Source organism: Drosophila montana, unplaced genomic scaffold, assembly GCF_035044405.1.
Source record: "Drosophila montana isolate Dmon_TW-CO22-7 unplaced genomic scaffold, ASM3504440v1 contig_1083_1, whole genome shotgun sequence".
Classification (NCBI taxonomy): domain Eukaryota; kingdom Metazoa; phylum Arthropoda; class Insecta; order Diptera; family Drosophilidae; genus Drosophila; species Drosophila montana.
In genome coordinates, this window is record NW_026996074.1 from 288,014 (window position 1) to 308,884 (window position 20,871).

The following is a 20,871-nucleotide window of genomic DNA, read 5'->3' on the forward strand; positions in this document are numbered from 1 at the left end:
ACAGTCACAGTCTCGGTCTCAGTCTCAGTTTCAGTTTGAGTTTTAGTTTAAGCCTTGAGCTCGTCGACCGTCGCCCGTGGAGGAGACCGAAAGAACACCCAAAAACAAATTAAACGCATTGCCATTAATCTTCAAACTTGCGAGACGCACATCATCATATGTGACTGAGGCAATGGGTGCACTGCAGCGGCGGGCTAGGGGCTAAAAGGCACACAGGCCGCACTTTGGTGGCTCCCATAATCAAGGTGAGATGCATTTCAACATTTCTCATAAATTCGTGCGGATTGAGCGCAAGCCGCACAAAATCTTGTCCAGACGTCGTATATGGATTTGCATAAACTCCGTGAGCGTCGCCCAGGAGGAGAGACCGCATCGCAAATTCGCGATGTGTGTATGTATGGTGCATGTGAAATAGCCAGTCAAGAGTCCATTTGTCTGATTGTGTATTTATATACACATAATAAATATGTATGCATATATATATGATTCTTTAACTGCGTTCATAAATTTGGCGAATTTGACAATTATGCGCATTAATAATAAATAAAATTGACAATAATTGAATTTGAATATGTTGTTTATGCATATGTAATGAAAGAGACAGAGAGAGAGAGAGAGAGAGAGAGAGAGAGATAGACAGAAACTAACACAAAGACGGAGATAGGCTCAGATTGAGCGAGGGAGACAGATGGCTGAGCCACATATGGCTAATCTGCATATAAGGCGGTTGCTCTGACAGCTTTTGACTGTTTTTTAGTTTTCTTTTTTATTGTTGTTGTTTTTGTGGGTAGGCGTGAAAACATGTTTTGGCTTTGGTTATTTCTTTCTGTATTGTTTTTTTTTACTTTCAATGCTGCTGCCATTACCGCTTGGAATTTTAATAAACTTTTGAGCACTTTGGGCGACTTTTTGTGCTTTGTTGCAGTTGGTTTTTTGTGTAGAGTTTTGAAGCGCAAAAAAGTTTACAAGCTGCAACAACAGCAGCAACCTGAGAACCGAAGCCAAAAGTCCAAGGCGACCGACCAATCTCAACGGACCGCAAAAATCCGTATAAAAATAATGAGGCCTGAACATGTTGCAGCATCCCGCAGCAGCAGCAGCAACTACATCGGCAACAAGCTTTCTGGCCAGCAATATTATTATTATTATTTTTATTATTATATATTGTGCCGGCAAAACAATGCAACTGACGCCGCTGCCGCCACAGGCCGGCTCAAAATATTGCAGCAGATCACACAAATCCGCCATAAAAAATACATATACATACACACATTTATTCATCCATGCCCATAGCATATGCAGGCATTGGCAAACTGGTCAAGCTAAAAGCCAAAGCCGCTTTTGTGTTAATACCTCAAAACGTTTCGTTCTTTTTTGTGTCATCCTCCTCTTGGGGCCTGGGAAGCGCAAAAAATGGCTACAAATATCGCTATTGACTCTGAGGTGTGCGTGTGTGTGTGTGTGTGCCTGTGCTTGTGAGTGTTTGTGTGCCTGCCATATGCCAGAGTTGGATAAACCTCTGCGGCTGTTGTTCTTATTGACTTGTTGCCGTTTTATGGCGTTGTGCGATTGGTGATCCATCATCATTTTGAGGCCTCACATAATTTGCCGTTTTCGCACATGAAAATCGTTAGGGAAATTGGGAACATTTAAGTGCTCGATGCTAAATTGCTTATGAAAAATAATAAAGTTAAGCAGGAGAAGTGAAAACCTATCCTTACAAAGTCTTCTGGAAATGGGGGAGTCTGGGAAACACTTTGGATTATATTATCAATAATTATGACTGGGTTTTAAAGGTGTTCACTTGTATACCCAGATTATATTTATATATAACTTACAGACTTACGCAGCTAATCATATTATACAAAAAGTTAGCATTATTCATTTGAGTACGTTATACCAGTTTTAGTCTTCATCGTTGGGGCTCATCAGTTTGGCCAATGCAATTCGAAGTGGCCACAAAATAAAACAACAACACCAACAACAAATAACAAAAACGTTGCCCCATCAATTATTCAGGCGCCGTGCCATTTTTCATCATTTAATTAAGTCATATGGCAAACACTTTAAGCTTTATTAATTTGCCGATCGTATAAAAGTAATAGCTTTTCATAATTGTCAGGCAGTGGCGCTTGGCTCACTTGACTCTTGAGCCTCTGAGATGTGCGACAAATCCTCGAGCGAGTGAAGTGCTGGGAAATTAATTGCCGATGTTTATCACTCACGGCATATTCAATAAAGTTTTCATAAGCAATAAATGCGCTTGGCTTAAAGCAGCGCAGGCGTATAAATCATTATACAGTCGCAATCACGGCGAGTGTGGCTTGGGTTGGCTAATGAGTGAGAGATCGGGCCAACAGCAGCGGCAACACCTTGGAGGTCTCACTTGGATAGCCGACACAAGTGTTTGTTGTCGTTGTTTAGCCACCCACTTCAAAGGCAGCAGCAGCAACAACAATAACAACAACAATGATGATGACGAAGAGGAAGACGCCCCTTTTTGAAGCTTTTGTCATGCGTGAGTTGCGCGCTGCTCTCCGACTCAAGTGGCCAAGCTTGCGGCTCAGCTGAAGCACAGCTTCTTTGGCCACACTTGAGCCGAGATGGGGCAGGGCATGGGGCTCAAGTGTTTGCGTTTGTCGAGCTAGCTGCAGCTCTTGTAGCCGTGTGACAAAACAGTCAGTCAGCTGCCAGGATGCCACCCAGGGCGTTGCTGATTTCTCTTGACATGTTTTGAATTCAATTAAGTAAATGCCTCAAGTTGCGAGCTCATCTCCCAACGTGCCACGTCTCTCAATTGCTTGTTGCTGTTGCTACCACGAGTAGCTGGTAGCTGGTGTTTATTATTATTAAAAGCGAAACTCAATTAGCTGCCCAGCCCAACGCCATGGATCCGTACTCGCACTCGAGAGACCCTGCCCGAAACGGCGCAAGTTGCTCTGTGAGCTTAAGCAGACTTCCGCCATGTTCAGTGCTCACTGTACGGTGTGCGGTGGTCGGCACTCAGGGGCTGTGCCCATTGGAAAATGATTGACAGGCGATTGGCATGATTTTGTATAAACAAATGCCCCAAGTCGAAGGCGCAAAAAATGTTTTAAACGAAAACTCATACACCAACACACTCACACACACTCACGCAAGCACACACACACGTACTCTAACAATACACACACCCGCACCTAGCGTGAAAATGGAAAGTTGGGCGTTTGATTTTCATTTTGTGTGAAGCAACTAGGAAAAAGTTTATTTAAAAACTAATTGAAAACTGCTTGCCTGTTGGCTACGACTTGCCACGGTTCGCTTCAGCTGCTTCTTCTGGGGCACCCGCCCATAGCCTCCGCCTAGTTCCATAGTTCCAAGTCAAGTGCTCGTTGTTTCGTATATTTAGCTACGCGTTTCTGGCCCGAATAATGAAAAAACAATTCGTTTCTCTAATATATTTTTTTTTTTATTCTGTTGTCTATTTGAAAAACCAATTTGTTTGTTTTCTTTGCTATCGCAAACAGTATGGAAAAGTGCATTTTGTTATTGAAATTTATAAATGCAATTATAGCATATTATTTCTATTTATTATTCCTATCAGTCTTGTTGGGCTCTTCCATATTACGCCATATTTGTTATTTGTTTTTTTCTTATTTAAGCCAAAACTTTTCAAAACTGTCAAATTAAACTGCCAGTTAACATTTTGCGCTTTCATTTATAACATTTATAAAAATGATTATAAGTACGATATAAGAACATAGACAGACTCTCTCTTATATGATTCCGGAAGGTAGACACGAATTTTCTTTTATTAAATTAATCAAGTACGAGGCGTTTTATATGTGCTATTCATCTTGATAACTATTGATTTAAAGATTTAAAGATTGAAAGTTTGTATCACAATTTTATTGAGCATATATATGAAGGGCGGAAAATAGGAGCAGGGGTTACTTAAAAGTGATGAAGAACAATGACAATAGACAACGAGAGTGGCATCTTTTAGCAAATGGTCAAGAGTCTTCCAATAAACGCATTTCAAATATTTTTAAGTAGTCAAAATGAAACTTGGTCAGGTTTCTCGGGTTAGCTCCTCCAACGTCTCCGACTCCGTTGATGGGTTAGGGGCGACAACTGAGCGTGGGTGGTTTACTTGTCTCGCTTCTGAATGGCTCGTGCCTTGAACTATGTGTATGTGTGTGCGATTCTCACCCTTCCCTTTTCTCTCTCTCTCTGTCTCTCTCTCTCTCTCTCTTTCTTTCTCTTTCTCTCTCTCTCCCCCTCTGTCTCTCTGTGTGTGGGTAAGAAAAGCCAGCAGGAAACTAAAAATGTTTTGTATGTACATATAAAGGAAAAATCGCAAAATTTACTGCAAATTGGAATTTTGCGCAATTGTAGAAAAAAATGTGGCAAGCAGGGCAAACCAACTAACCAGCCAACCAATGGCAACTGTAGCTAAACATTTTCTTTTTTCGGAGTGTGGCAGGAGAAACAGGGCGAGAGGAGCTTTGCCTTGTCCGTCTTTCTGTCAGTTTGTCTGGGCCAAAGACGCAGTGGCTCCTGCATCCTTTGTACTTCGTCCTGCAGCCGCTCGTCGCCAGCGCTTTAAGCCAATAATAAATAAAAATGCTTGTTACAACGCTACCCAAGCCCCGATGCCCGATTCCCGATCCCCGACCCCGAACCCCTCATTCATTACCCACCCGCAGCGAGCAACGAAAATTGCTACGGCTTCGAATTTATTTGCCCAACACAAACTTATAGAGGAAGAATGGCAGAGGGGCAACTGAGAGGGCGATAGACGGTTCCATAAAGTCGCCAAAGTTATAGTGAAAATTAATTAAGTTTTGCGCTGCGCTTAACAATTCAATTAAAAAATACGCGCCGCTTTATCGTCCCGCATAGTAAGTACTACAACAAAAAGCACTTTGGAAGACCGGCTACTCAATCCAGATGCAGACCAACACCGAGCTGCCCCAATCTCTGTAACACGAGTGTGCCGCTCAAGTGCCACAAGTGCTTTTGCACATCGTTATTATAACAATAATAAGCAGCAGCCGCAACACTAGCACCAACGCCAACACCAACAACAAAACGAACAAAAACACAAAAAGCAACATTTGCGCGGCTCTGCGCAAAGATTAATTGTGTGTTTTGGTTTGCCAGATCCCTGCCACGAAATGAATGTAAAATTGGAGCACACAGCCAAATAAATGACTTCGATTCGAGAGTCGAGAGTGGAGAGTCGAGAGTCTTTGGCTCAAAGTGCAATCCACTTGAAGGAATTTACATATCAGCAGCAGATACCGACGGCACCATCGTACCGCCTCAGTCTCAGCCTCAGCCTCAGCGTCAGCAACAGCTCCCCACCTCTGTATCTGAATGTGCCTCAATGTTGCAGCCAAATGCATTAATCAATTTCATGTTTTCTTAAGCGCGCGCCCGGCGCGATTTGAGTGCTCCGCGAATGATGCCGCCGCCTTTGCCTGCGTCCGCCTCTGCATCCGCGTCTGGGGACGCTTTACGTATGAGTGGAATAATCAATTTCGAGGATCATAAACAACTTTTAATGAAGTTGTTAAGTGCCAGCAGATAGTTGCTCAATGCGCCCTGCCTAAAGTGTAGCTCGCCGCCATGCCCTGACCGATAAGCAGGCCAGAAGAAGCCAACAGAGCAACTGCATCCATAATGGACTCCGGCTCTACTGACTCTTTACGTCGCCTCTCTCACTGGTCAGAGCGAAATACTTCCACAATCACGCATTTCCATAATTGCTAAATTATGCAGACCGCTCCATGAAGCTTAGTGGAAAGCAAGGCCCAGCAAAATGACCAACAAGTGCGCCTTTTGGGGGAATCTTTTGTTTTGGATTTTTTTTTCGTTTGTTTCTGGTAAATTAATTTTTCAACTTTTAATACATACACTTGTGCGTTTCCTCCGGGTAAGGGTATGCCATCTTGATGACTCAGTTAAAACTGAAAACGGAACTGAATCAGAGCGTTCAGATTTCCCCATGGACTCCTATTTAAATATCGTTTCGTTTAGTATTGAGGAATAATTAAACATCATAGGAATGTAAAAAATGTAGCACTTCTCTATAACAATTGCAAGCTTCTAAGTTTTTCGAGCATTTTGTAAACCTATTTCATTTCATCAGATTTGCAGATTCTAAGGGCATTCGGTATTCTGCTTGCCTCTGTTTTATGTTGTTTAACATCGGCTTTTGTTTTATGGTCGTGTTTAGAAAATCAACCACACAGCTGGCTGTCCAGTTGACCACTCAACAGACGTCTCCATCGGCGTCTAAATTAATCAAAACGAACTTCCGGTTTACGCAAAATGGCGTGAAGTCTGCCACCATGAATGTGTGTGTATTCTGTGTGTCTGGTGTGTGTGTGTGTGTTCGCGTTTTAGGCATGTGCTTCTGTGAAATTTTTCAGTGCTGTTGAAAATTAATGAATGAGTTAACTGAAAAATTAATGAAAAGCCAGCGGGAAAAACAGGTGAAGCAAATGGGAAGGGAAAGCAACAAAGAGGCAAAGGTGTTGTGCGAAAGATAAAGCATGGAAAATTTATGAAGCAACCAGGGAGAGGAACTCGCTGTCATAGCTTCCAAGTTAGACATTCATAGACGCACTATGTTTGGTGTTGAGAAATATTTGTTTTGGCACATTCAGTTCGGAGCAGGGTCGGAGCGTGAAATTATGCAATATTGGGCCAGCCGGGCTAGGCTGGGCTAAGTAGTTCATGGTACGGTCCATGGACCGTAGGCCGCAGCTAGGGGACGTGGACCTGGTTTATTTTGTTTGCATGTGCGCAGCCATTTGGGGCTTCCTGTTTGAGGCAAAGAAGGCATTTGAGTTACTTAAGTGTAACTAAAACTTAAAGTAAACACACAAATAACATACTTAATATTAAACAAAAATATACAAAATCATATGATGTTGCTGCCGGTTATGATGATGACGATGACTATGATGGTGCCGAGGCAAAAAGGAAAACAAACGCCAAGCGGAAATGCTGAGAGTGGGAGTTGGCGGTGGCGGAGATGCAGAGATGGTGATGGTGATGGTGTTCCCATGCAAACAAAAGATAATAGCCCCAGAAAATTTAAATTAACCAAAAATTATGCATGAACATTACCAAAGCACAGAGGCAAAGCCAAAGACTGCGTATGACATATATTAATTTTGTTTATAAACCACAACAAGCGAGACAGACGAATTTTGATAGAGAGCGAGAGGCAGAGAGGGACAGACGCAAAGACTAGGACTGACCTGACTTGTCTTAAACGGCAGCCACAAACAATGTCATCCATATGATTATCATTATGTTTAAGCAGCAGGCTTGCCATCCCAGAGCTGCTCTCAGCCAGAGGCAAGTAAAGTTATTTAATGCTCACTTGACAAACATTATGAACAGAACAGAACAACACAACTGGCCAAAATGAGCAAACAAAATTGTGAGCTGTGGTGATGCCGCCTAGTGCTGTGGCAATATTGACATAAGTTGTAGACCAAAAGTCGACTAGCTAAACTAGACTCTTCGCTTCTTTCTCTTTTTTCTTACAGGTGATGCCAGCAACGCTAGCATAGGCAGCGGCGAGGGTACCGGCGAGGAGGACGACGATGCGAGCGGCAAAAAGAACCAAAAGAAACGTGGCATTTTCCCAAAAGTAGCAACAAACATATTGAGAGCGTGGCTGTTTCAGCATTTAACGGTAAGTCCAATCCAATCAACAAAAAAAAAACAACATTAAACAGCCCCTCATTCCCACAACCTATCGCATTCTCCAGTTAGATTCGCTAAAACTCTACCGGATGGGCAAGCCCCCGTTTGTTATTAGTCTGCGATAAGCCCCATATTTGATTTTGGCCACCTTTTTTCCATGCTGCATTGATAAGATTACTGTCCCAGTTCCATGCCCAATAGGCGCTTTTTCAATGGGCGTGGCTAAACGAGGTGTTGTGAACGTTAATTGAAGGCGGCTCCAAATGGAGCACGACAAACGTAAGTCCGCAGATAAGATAATAAGATGTGCAAACTATAAATTGGTGATCTGGCCGTTTGTTGAATGGGCAGCTCCCTTAACTTAATTCGTCTCAACTGCGCAGTAAAAATAAATTTATAAACTCATTCGCATGCTTATCAAAGGCAAAAGAAACAGACTAAGCAAATCAAACAACCGCAACGGAACAGTTAAGTAACCATTTAAACCAGGTTCCCAATTTGGGCTGCGGTATGCGAAGTGGATATGTAGTCCATTGAATGGCTTATGGCTCGGTCATCGCGTCCAATTAGATTTCCATTTGAGCCATCAAAGTGCTCAGATAAATGGCATTCGGACTGTCCCAAAAAGCGATACTAAAAGCGAATTGCCAAAACCAAAAACTATTCAACAGAAACCTGGTCAGCCAAATCAAAGTTCAGACCGGAAAGTCCAGCGGGGCGGATGTCTAATACAAATAAACAGATTTGTTATGCGCCACTTTATGTTAAGCAGAAGGATGCAGGATACGTACAAGAGTTTCAACCGAGCGTAAGGGTTGTCCTCGAAAAGTAAATAAAAAATAAAAATAACAAAACTATAAGATTTTATGCGCTACGGTCAAGCGGCTGTTAAGGAAGTTCAAACTGCTGCGCTATATTTTGGCCATTAGCCACATTCGCCCTTCGATTGCGGTTGCTGCGTATGTAAAATGATAAAAATCTTAATGGAATTTTATAAAAGTGTGCGTGAGTGCATGTGTGAGTGTGTGTCTGTGTGTCTGTGTGTATTGGCTAACGACTAGGAGTCTGCAGTGACCAACACCCAAGGCAGACCCCGAAGGGCAGCCACAGGCGATAAGCAAACAAATCGGAAATTAAAGTTGATCGCTGGAATGTTTATCTGCTGTAGTCCAGCATCCAGTAATTTTTCTGGCGCAGTTTTAAAATAGCTAAGCTGATGCGCCACCCCCACTAGAAGCGGCATTAGCCTACCCCCCGCTCAGAAGCGCCCACCCTCTGACATTGATGGATTGCCGTTTAAATCAGCGCATCACTCATGTTTACCCGGCTAAGGCGTCATCGACTACCGACTGCCGACTACGGCTCGATTTTCACAGCCTCCGCGGCGGGCGTCTGCATATCCTTGACTGATTTTCTTTTTTCTTTCGGTTGCCGTTGCTTTTGTTGTTGTTAGCTTAATGCTATTAACAGTTTGGGCACATTAGGGAAATTGTTTTTGTTCGAACTTTAATTTTGTATTCAAAGTCGCATTTAGATAATGCAAATGCAATGCTTGCCAATTTGATTTATCACCCGATTTCCATTGGCATAATTAACAGTTTTCCAGACATCGGCTGCCAAGTGAAACTCGATGCCAGCTCGTCAAACTAAATGCATGACCGGCACAGCCATTGCCAACATGCGCGACATGGATGGCGTTGTCGACTATGGCAACGATGGCAACGATGGCGACGCTGGCGTTGCTAAAGTCGTTAAAAACCAGACCCCAAGTAAGACGCCGATGACGTTGGTGCTAATGAAGTGCACTGCAGTCGGCTGGGGAACCGGGACTGCAAATGGGGACTGAGACTGGGGCTGGGTTAAGCGCGCACTGGCTGGCCAACCAAAAACAAAAGGCACCCAAACAACAGCCGAGGAACGAGGAACGAGGGCAATGCAATGCATGGCTGGTTTGTTGTTGTTGCTGATTGCTGCATTCATGTTGCTGTTGCTGCTGTTGTTGCCATAATTATGGCAGGCGCGCGAATATTTTGTTTACATTTGGCGCGCATTGCAGACAGGCAACGGCAACAACAGCTAAGGCAACGGGCAATACCAACGAGCAAAAAGTTTCATTTCGCGTGCTCCGCCTACTCGCTGCCACATGTGCCCAGTCGCTAGTCCCGTTCCCGGTCCCAGTCACATATGCCAGATCCCATGCCCCTTTCCATGTGTGCGGCTCGCAATTTTCTTCCGGCCGCCTGTCGCCGTCTGGCGTCTGCCGTCGCTTGAAGCTTGTCGGCTTCGGCTTTTCGATTCAGTTTGCTGTTGTTGCGACTCCGCGTCGTTGCAGTTGCCACACTGAAAAGTAACCCCCGAAAAAAGCGCAAAATGGCCAAAACGGTAAACGCGGCGCACGGCAAGGGGAGCGACTTTTGCAAGCAGTTGCATTGTTGTCAGCGCTCATGTTACATGTTGCACGGTGGCGGCGTCAGCGGCGGCGCTTGGTGTGTGGCACGTTTATTGTTATGGGCGAATACGAACTCAAGATGCGCTACAGCAGCGAACGACAACGGATTGACACAACTACCGAATAGTTTCTTAGAGAAATGTTGTTGAGATCAAACATAAAAAAGAGCCAATGCACTTTTTGATGCCAGAGGGCAGTCGAATAAAATAGAAGTGTGGCACTTGCACAGTTTAAGCCTTTCTTGCCTTCCACCCGCCTCCTCTTATAGACATAATTAATTCTCCTACCTTTGTCAGTTTCTTGACCCTTTCACACACTCGCGCGCATATACTGGCCGTAGGGCATCTTTATAACTTTGTGTATGCCTCGCGATTGTTGCAAATTATTATTTTTATTGCCTTAACGGGGTGCCGGCGACTTTGAGGATGAGGACAAAGTTGCGATTATCTCTCCCTCCCTCTCTCTCTCTCTCTCTCTCTCTCTCTCTCTCTCTCTCTCTCTCTCTCTCTCTCTCTTCTCTCTCTCTCTCTCTCTCTCTTTCTCTACCTCTCTTATTCTAACTTTATTTGCTCCGGTGTCATCTTGTCTCTATCTTGCTTTCCACTAGAGTGGAAACACTCATTTGGCTCTGTTTAGATATGTAGTGTAACTGAAAAAAATCTTCATAATGGCTGCCACAGGCCGACTTCATCGTCGTCGTCGTCGTGGTCGCAATGCAATTTTCACCGCCGCCGACGCCGCAGCAATTTGCAGTTGCTTGTTTTTGTTGTTGCTGTTACTGTTCCTGTTGTGGCTGTTGCTGTTGGTGTTGCAGCTTGTTTCACAAATGGCGTCGCATTTGGCGTTGTTAATGGCTGCGGTGTCGCTGGCCGGTTGTACGTGTGCATTACCAAGCCAAAGCCGGAGCCGGAGTCGACGTCTTGGGCTTGTTGTGCCATGTGTCACGGCATTGCAGTCATGTTGACATCATGTAGGGAGGGAGAGCAGTGAGAAGGGGCGAGAGACACAGTGAGAGAGAGAGAGAGACAGAGAGAGAGAGAGAGACAGAGAGAGAGAGAGAGAGAGAGAGAGAGAGAGAGAGAGAGAGAAAGAGAGAGAGTGAGATATGGACCTAGGCCTATGCCTGAGGTGGCATGGCACTTGTCGACGTCACTTGAAGAGGGGATCTAAATGTATATATATATCTACATAAATACACGTGTGTCTGTGGTGATTGTTTCAAATTCATTTGCCAAGTTTAAATAAACACAACACGAGCGAAAATATGTGGAAAAAGTGGAGCGAGTTAAGCGACTAGACAAAGGCAAAAATGTTGGCCCCGAGGCGAGGGAAAGAGCCAACGAAGGCATAACCAGAGCAGGCGAAAGGGAGGCGGTAGGGGCCACGGCGGCGACATGGCAAAAGCAACTTAAAGGCGTGACAGTAATTAATTATTTTGTCGTATGGTAAATTAATAAACCAAATGGACTTTGTTTCACTTGACATGTTTGCACTCGCCTGCTTGGTTAGCTTCTGAAGCTGTCTGTCTGTCGATAGTTGCTGTGCCTGTATGTGCGTGTATATGTATGTGTTTTTGGTGTGCGAAATGCATAATTGGTTACATTAGCGTAATTGGAGCGCCCCTGTGGAGCTGCCGATGGAACCACCATCAATTGCAGCAGTAGGCGTCGAAATGAAAATAGCGCGACAGCCATTAATGCGTTTTTGATAAGCTACAGACAGGCTAATAATGAACTTGATCAACCATCTGGAGGTAGTCTGAAAGAGGTTTCAGATGGTGTAGGATCAGTATGGAATACCACTTTTCCCTTGACCGGCTTCTGAATTACAACTATCTGGCTCCACAATAATGTCAACCTCAGCCAGAGAATAGATAGAATGCATATGCAGATGGGTAAAAGCATTTCTCTAAATAGATGAACGCCACAAAGTATGCTATAAATTCCATTTTAATTTACCTGCATGTAATTTATGCCTTTTGACTTCTTGAGCATTCTATGCCCCAAAACGAGGTGCAGCAGCAACAGCAGTCACGACTGGGACTGGGAACATTGCTATTGGCATGTCCATTGTATTTACATGGACATCTACGTTTATTTGTCAATACACAAATTTCATATACTAGTTTTCGTATTGGCTATTGTCAGGAGTTGAACTCGAAGCGGGTTGGAGGCGGCGGTGGGCGTGCCACTTGGCCTGTGCAGGACAGCAAACAAATATTGCTGCCCGGACACGTACACACACTCACACACACACATACACACATATAGACGCATACACAATATCTACAAGAAGACAACACGCAAAATTTATTAAACACAAACAATAAGGCAAATGCATTAAAGGAGTCGCAGCAGCGGAGGGGGCAGGGCCAAGCAACAGAGGACAGGCCAAAATGGGTGTGCACGGCAAGGACAACAAGGCAACTAAATTGCATTACAGACATTACGTAGGACATGCTGCCCAAGCCGACAGACAGAGGATAGCAAGACAAGCGACAAGGATGTGCAGCGTTGCACATTTCGAATGGAATTCGAATTCCTGGCACTTGAGCACTTGCATATTGAATACTGAATGTCCAATCTACAACATATACAATGTACAATATATATTGGTATATAACTAGATATTTATTTGTATATGTACATTTGTATACAAGTGACAGTCCATATATTTTGGGGCACTGTGTGGATAAGAAAACGGTACATTTCAGTGGCACAACAATTGCTTCCTGTGTGTATGGCAAATTGCATGTGCAGACAACGGCGAACTGCGAGTCCATATCTCAAAAGTTCAATTGCCGGCAACCGCAAAATCACAATAGACAAACCAACAGACGAAAGGATGAAGCGACGACTGAAATTGAGGCAGTGTCCTTTGGCTGAGGAGTGCTAAAACTGAAACGCCTACAGCTGCCGGAAATGAAGTCGCATCCAAAGAGGGTTAAACAAAGCCAACGCGACGCATGCGCCAAGGGATCGAGTGAAACAAAGAAATAAGCGAAGCCCAAGCCGAATCCCAAGCAAAGGGCAAAGCCAAAGCCAATCTCAATTTCAATGGCAAGCCAAATCATTGACAGCCATTTCCGCCAGCTCCACAGAAATTAGTAAGTCCAGGTGTGTGCAGAGCTGAAACTTCAGGCTGGCTTCCCGATCTCTTTTCAGTGGGAATGCGTTGAGTCAATATTAGAAATCTATGGAGCGCACAAGCAACGACAACAGCTAAAACAAATAGAAAATTGTAATAAGCGCCAGCAGCGTCAGCCGATTAGATTAGCGATGGAGAGGGAATTGCCACTGCGACTGCTTCATACCAAATGCTCCTGCACACCCACTTGCATTGGTCGGTGCAGGGTGCGGGGTGGCCTATGGTGGGGGCAGGGCGGGCTGGTCGGGCGGTCTGTTTGCTCACTGACGCCACTGTGGCGGCGCGCCGGCAGCAAGATTTATGAGGAGTAACGGCCAGCGGTAGTCCCCTCCCGCCCCACTCTCCAAGCACACGCGGCCGGGCCTTTGTTTGCCTATTTGGCGCTACCGAAACCCAACCGTAGTTGGCCCAGACCGACAAAATTGAGGACATTTTGAGTGGCAGCGCTGATAAGCGCGAGCCTCCATGCGGCCGACTGGAAAGGGGTGCACTCACTGGTCAGAGATCCAGATAAACATTCCATCCAAACCAAGAGAACCCAAAAATTCCAAAAAAAAAAAAACGACATAGTTTCGGAGGGAGCGCATTTCAAGTGCACCAGCGCCACCCGGTGACAGGTTAAATTTCGCTCTATATATATGATGGTATATAGTTATATAGCACCCATAGCAATGATTGATCGATTGTCCATGCTTCACGTACTCCATGTTGATAGATTGTAAATCTTCTATGTTCTTCTATTCTGTTCCAGCGACCGTTAATTGAATTGTGCTTGCTGCACATTAATTTATCGTGATATCTTTTTCTTTATAGCATCCCTACCCATCCGAGGACCAAAAAAAACAGTTGGCGCAAGATACTGGCCTAACGATACTGCAAGTTAACAATTGGTAAGTTGACAACATTGAAAATCAAATAAACTATGATTTTAAGGAAAACTTAGTTGTGACCAGAGAAAAACTTCTGAATAATCCCGAGCAAACATTAAAATTTAAAATGTTGAAAGCCTAGATAACGTTAAATACAAATGTTTCCAATATTTAGAAAGTTGTATAGATGATATCTTTGTATCTACCCGATATTGCTGACCAAGATCTTCTTTCGTGCTGTGAGAGCGATTCACTGTGCCTAACTGATGGCCGGGCCACACTTCACAGCTTAGGATAATACAAGACCATTATTTGCACACTTTATGCCATTTGCTGGTGAACCAGAATCAAGACTCGAGCCAGAACCAGATCACACACACAAAAGCTATCATCTTACAGAAAGCAGGCCGAGCAAATTTATAAGGCAACTTGCGCCTACGCCAAAAAGCTAAGCAGGCCGACACTGACGCAACCTGCCCCATGCAAAATTGTGGCACATAAAGTTATGGGGCATGTTGCACGAATAGATGGCAGCGGTACACCGACAAGCAAACAAAACTTATCGAATGCTCCAAGCTCTCAGGCAAAGATGCAGAACTTAACGGTGACTTCATCAAATTTTGCACATTATGCGACATGCTGCAGAACTTGACACCTGGCAGCCAATGCAAAAGACAAGACAAGCTTCTAAGCTGTAGCTGTAGCTGCAACTGCCTCGTAGGTGCACGAGCTGCAGCCAGATTCAGGATGGGAAACAGAGAGTCAACAGTAGGGGTATTTGGTAAGGAGGGCCTAGATACAAAAGCTTGAGAGCCAGTTAAAAGCGTTGCTGAATCTTTTATGCAGTTGGGGCAACATGTCTCTGGCATGGAATGCTTTTAAGCAGGGACAGGCCATAATAAAATCTAGCGAAAAATGTGAGCCGCAGTTGGAGCCTGGAGTGGGTTGCCCGAATGTCTTTGCCGGGGCTATTGGGTGAAGTGGTGGACTGGTCGAGTGCTGCTCTAACGCAGGCACTCAGCTCAATTAAATTGAATTTCGCGCTCACTGAAGCACACTGCAAATTAACAAATACGAGCGGTGGCGGCAAGGACTGCTAAGGACTGGCAAGGACCCCTGCCCATTTCGCTTCAGCACGCAACGCTGCGTAGACAGCCGCGATAAGACAGACAGAGAGAGAGAGAGAGAGACAGAGGAGAGAAAGAAAATATAGAGATAGAGTGTGTGAGCAAGGGAGAGAAGAACCAAAACAGAAAAAAAGGCAACAACCTTAGCAGAAAATAGCAAAATAAAATGTTGACACTTTTGGTTATTTATGGGCCGGCAGACGACACCTTCGCCAAAGCACTAATCCATGGGGAATGGCCATGGGCTTCGGGCAGCTTGGTGGAGCACCACCGGCAGCTAGATAAATATGTATTTATTTTGCGCAATTTGAGGAGAAAAAAATAAAAAGGCAACTGCGTAAGCAGCAATTCAAATGACCAGCAGAAGGAGAGAGAGTGGCGGAGAGAGAGAAAGAGAATAAAAGTCCATTAACACCCAATAATAAGAAAGAAATGTAAGAACGGCTGGACAGGATTCAGTTTTGTTGCTGCTTACGGCGGTAATCGAAAAAGTTTTGCTGTAGCCAAGTTTTAAATATTAACGCTTACTTACAGCTGCAGAGCTGGAAAAAAGTTATAATTATGGCGTAAGTACATAAATAACGCTGCAAATGTGCCGCTTTTCTTTTCTTATTTTTTTACTCCGAGAGTGTGTAGGTGGTTGATAGAGGGAGGGGAGCGGGCATATTGTTGGTAGGTGATTTGGATATACAGCATAAAGCCGAACTAGATGCCATACGCCACATGCTCACTGTTTATTCAGTTTGCAACCAGGCAGCCAATCAAGTCAGCAGCCAGCGGCCAAATCGATTTGCAGCTTACATCGTCTCACATACACTTCCCTCTCCCTCTCTCTCTATCTCCCTTTCTCTCTCTTCGTCGCTGCCTATCTCTTGAAAGGTTCCAAAAACGCAACGGAACTCAATTCCATTTTGTCGTTTTGATAAACGATTTCAGGGCGTTGCAACAATTTCCGCCTCAAAATGAGCAAAGCCAGCAGCAGAAATGAACTGCAAATTGAAAAAAAAAATAGTATGTATATGTACATACAAAAATATTTATATATATATATACAAAAAAGGAAAAGCTTATATGTGTTCATAAATAAGGAAAGGATTTCGTTTCAGAGGGAGCACTCAGAGCATTAACCTCGGATAAGATTCAATGAGTTAGCTCATTGTTGTTTTTGGCTAATGTCTGACTCGTTTGTTATTATTGTTCTTGTTATTATTGTAGGATTTTTTTCTTACTCTCCTTGGTGTGCGTGTTTGTCAACCCATGTGGGTAACATCGTCCGAGCCACAGCACTGACTGTCACTCCGAACAACGGGCTATGACGATGGCGGCTTTTTGCTTTAATCATTTCATTTCTCTGGCTTTTTCGTCGCTGATCCTTCACGCAGCGGATCAGCAACTGCAGCGACGGCCTGCTTATTATTTCTTATTGCATTTATTAAACGACAATCATAACCAAAGTCGGCATTGGGCTTTGTAAAGCCGGCCATTCCATTCTACACTCTCCGTCTCCTGTTCTCCATTGCCCCTTTTTCCATTGATGTGCCCGACTGGACGAGCAAAAAGTGTGACTCTGGCCAAGATTTGGTTTAGTTTATGGTTAAGTTGCGCACATAAAGCAGAGAGCTGCAAATCCCTGCAGTCTAAGAAACAGCCGTCACTGAAATAGTTTATAAATAATTCATAAACGCATTTGCTGTGTTGCGCTTAATTAAAAACTATAACTAAAATCTGAACCCATTTCTTTGATTCTTTCACAGGTTCATCAATGCGCGACGAAGAATTGTGCAGCCAATGATTGATCAATCGAACCGAGCAGGTAAATATCCAAAATCCCACTAAAATTAAAAAATATCCATAACTATGAAATGGCGCAGAGCAAAGAAAACCCAATTAGGAGCTTTGTCTAATTTCGAACGCGATTTCTAATTATGTGCATTTTTTTCTTTTGTTCTGCCCATGCAACTCTCAACAGTTTATACACCGCATCCAGGTCCCTCCGGTTATGGTCACGATGCCATGGGCTACATGATGGACAGCCAGGCGCACATGATGCATCGTCCGCCCGGCGATCCAGGCTTCCATCAAGGCTACCCGCACTACCCGCCCGCTGAATACTACGGACAGCACTTGTAATCCAGCGCACACAACGACCACGGGCCAAATGCGGAAGCCTTAACTGGAGTCGAAGCTCTCACTGAAACTGAAACTGATGCCCATGCGGAAGCGGAAGTGGAAGGCGATGCCGATGGCAAAGGCAAGTGCGTACCCGCAAGCGGATGTTGAGCAGCAAGCTGATAGCGACAAAGCCAAAATCATAGCTTAAACTTACTACTACATACTAAAACAGAGCAGAGGAGCCGACGAAACGAGAGTGGCCAGGACCTTTGAACCGTGTAACTTACAATACCGAGTGGCAATATCAGTCAAGTAATAGAGCAAAGTAATACTGTAGTAAAATCTTAAACACAAAAACAAAACAAACAAAAACATGAGATATTAGCTAATCGAAAGGCAGGCACAACAACAGAATCACCAGCATCAACAGCGGCAGCAACAGCAACAACAACAACAACAACAACTACAACAACAAATAACAATTTTAAGAGAACTTCTTGTGTATACTTTAAACATAAATAACAAATACAACAAGCAACAAAAAAAGAGAAAGATATTTATGCATAAACAAAATGAAACGCTTAGGTCTAAGTTAAATAAACGAATCAGAACCCACAAACATTTTCACAGACACACTCAAACACACATACACAGACACACACACAAGCTTGCTAATTATATATCCTTTATGCAAATTTTTACTTTCAAAAAGCTACAAAAGGCAAATGTTAATGCAAATATTTCAAAGAATGAATTTAGGCGCAATCCAAAACGAAATAGAATTTAAAATTGAAGCTAAAGCAATAAATACGATTTGGTGTATCAACTAGGTTTTAATATGGATAACTAAATGCCCCGCTCACTAGCAGCATACATTGAAACGGATCCCAAGCTGCGTACAATTATTTAATGAACAAGTTGAAAACAAGAAAGTAGAAAAAGCAGAAAAAATATTAAAAAAAACGGAAAACATAAAAATAAAATTCTTTGCTAGAGTTTAGTTTCTTTTTAGTTGTACTTTTAACAAGTCAGTTATAGTAAACGCTTATGTTTTTTTATAGTTTATACCTTTGTTTGTACGGATACATACAAATGTACATATAAACAGAACGATAACTAATTAAACATAATTCAAACATAAAAAACCTACTACTTACTTATGTATATGCTTATGTATGTATATCTTAGGTTTAGCACTATAATTTAAATAAATTGAATTGTTTTCTAATTTTACGCGTTGCAAAACTTAAGAAAAGAAAAAAAAGAAATTTAATTTAATTTAAAAAAAAAAACACACATATATATATACATGTCCTTTTTTGAATGGAGTTTGTTTAAAAATTTGTTCTTTATGTGTGTATTTGTAGTATTATACACGTACATATACATATATTATGAAGTACACACACTTTAACCATTATAAGCATACGAGTATAAAACACATACTTAAACACAAACATTTACATACACATACACATACAGATGCAGATATAAATAATAAATTATGAATAATTTTAAATTGTACTTTTATTTATGTATTTTAATTTGTATGCGTTATATTTAGTTACTATTATCATTATTATTATATTTACTTAACTAATGATTTAATTTTAAAACAAAACAAAAGTGAAAACAAGCGCATTGTATGAATGATGATTAAATGATGAAAATAAGAGTAAAATGCATATATGAAAAAATTGCAAAAATACATTTTCTGGTGTTTTTATTTGATTTTAGTTTTGATTTGTTAATTGCAGCTTTTCAGCGGGTTCTTTTTATAATATATATGTTATTATTTCCAAGAGTTGTGAGAGGTATCTACTACGGAGCATCGATTCTCAAAGAGAAACATGTCGTTGAAATTATTTTGCCTACAAGCATGCACAAACACTCACCCACACATACGCACACACAACACACCCACGCACAGAATTTATTCAGAATTATTTGCGATATATTCTTTAACTTTATACAATGGAACTGAATTCAGCAAGCACAAGTGCGTTTAAATTGAATTTACACCGTTTTTAAAATTGTAAAAACTAACGTAACGAATATACGTAAATGAAAAGAGAAACAAACTGAAATTTAGGTGTTGTATTTTTTTCGGATTACTTTCCATGTTAGTCAAGTGTAAAAAACTGAGTACCCTTTTTAAGCTCAAGATAAAAGCAAGTGTAGGAAAGATGCAGAAATCATTTATATGTTTGTAATTAAACTTAAGATTGTGAGCTTCTTTCTCGTGGTAACTTCTTATTTATTTAGCAGACACTACCTATATATAGCTACAATTGAAACAATCACTCAAACGTATACGAACTTCTAAAAGAATACCCCATTAAAAATTAATGCTATTGTTTTGCACGAACGAAAAACTACAAAAACTTATTTACAAATTGCTAAAGGCAAATGATTTTTCGCAAGCCGTATTAAAAAATGGAGATTAAACACAATGCAAATTTTCTCTAAAAACTACAAAATTATACGATTTATGCATTGATATTAATATATTAGACTAAATGGTAGTTAAATAATCAACACAACCATTGACTTGAGAAAAGATGAAACGCAAATTGTACAGAACGCCTTAAATAAAAACCAAAGCATGGAATAAGCGAATGAAGTATACGAGTCTATATATATACACATATAAACTATAAATTACTAGATATATTATTATTAATTTTAAAAACCCAAGGCATAATTATTATAGTAATGTATGGTATAAGCGAAAGGAACCAAAAGTCAGTTAGATTGAAATAGATCACTAACGCAAACACCAGATAAGATGCCAGATGTTAACATGTTGAGAGAGATACCAAGAAGAGAGAGAAATGCAGTGCAGTTCGGATAAATTAGTTGGGAATCTTGAAAAATGTTACTTTTCGGGTTATTTCGGGTCAAAACCACTTTTAAATGAGAATTTAAAATATTGATATCTGAATAGCGCACATTATATTACCCGACTACATATTGAGTACACGGATTTCTCTTTCGTTCCAACATGTTAACAGAAACCAAAGCATTTCGAATCGCAACCAAAAGCTTGTACATTGAAACCGCTAAACAATGTTGCAAATATGAATCTATGAATCTAGATGAAAGTAAGTTAGAAACTCAATTATTTTGTATGTGGTGACCGCTTGCTTTGCATTTTGAAAGTGCCCGTTATGTGTCAGTGTTGATAAGCGTTACATAGAATAAAGACGGAAGGTTAAAAAAAAAATATATATATAACAAAAAAAAAAGGAAGTAAATGCTAACAATTATAAATAATACATATTGTATATGAAATAATTTTAATGCTTTTTATGTTTCAACTTTTTTCGTATCAGAATTTAAATTAAAATGTGATTTTTCTCGAAACTTTAATGTATACGCCGTAAATATTTAACATGATTATTAAGGACGACAGCAACATTTATTACGATGATTATATTTACATACATATATTTAA

General features: G+C 41.8%; 1 protein-coding gene across 3 annotated transcripts in view; it reads left to right on the forward strand.

Annotated features, from left to right (window-relative positions):
- hth (homothorax) overlaps nucleotides 1-20,640 on the forward strand; it is a 117,092-nt gene extending 96,452 nt beyond the window's left edge. For 2 of the 3 annotated variants that reach the window (XM_064699680.1, XM_064699696.1), the window contains 4 exons: nucleotides 7,551-7,699; nucleotides 14,120-14,196; nucleotides 17,057-17,115; nucleotides 17,272-20,640. In XM_064699680.1, the coding sequence (XP_064555750.1) occupies nucleotides 7,551-7,699; nucleotides 14,120-14,196; nucleotides 17,057-17,115; nucleotides 17,272-17,432 (446 nt within the window). In that variant the 3' untranslated portion in view covers nucleotides 17,433-20,640. The remainder of the gene's footprint in view (nucleotides 1-7,550; nucleotides 7,700-14,119; nucleotides 14,197-17,056; nucleotides 17,116-17,271) is intronic. The other variant, XM_064699688.1, reaches the window with a different exon arrangement.
- The last annotated feature ends 231 nt before the right edge of the window (nucleotides 20,641-20,871 follow it).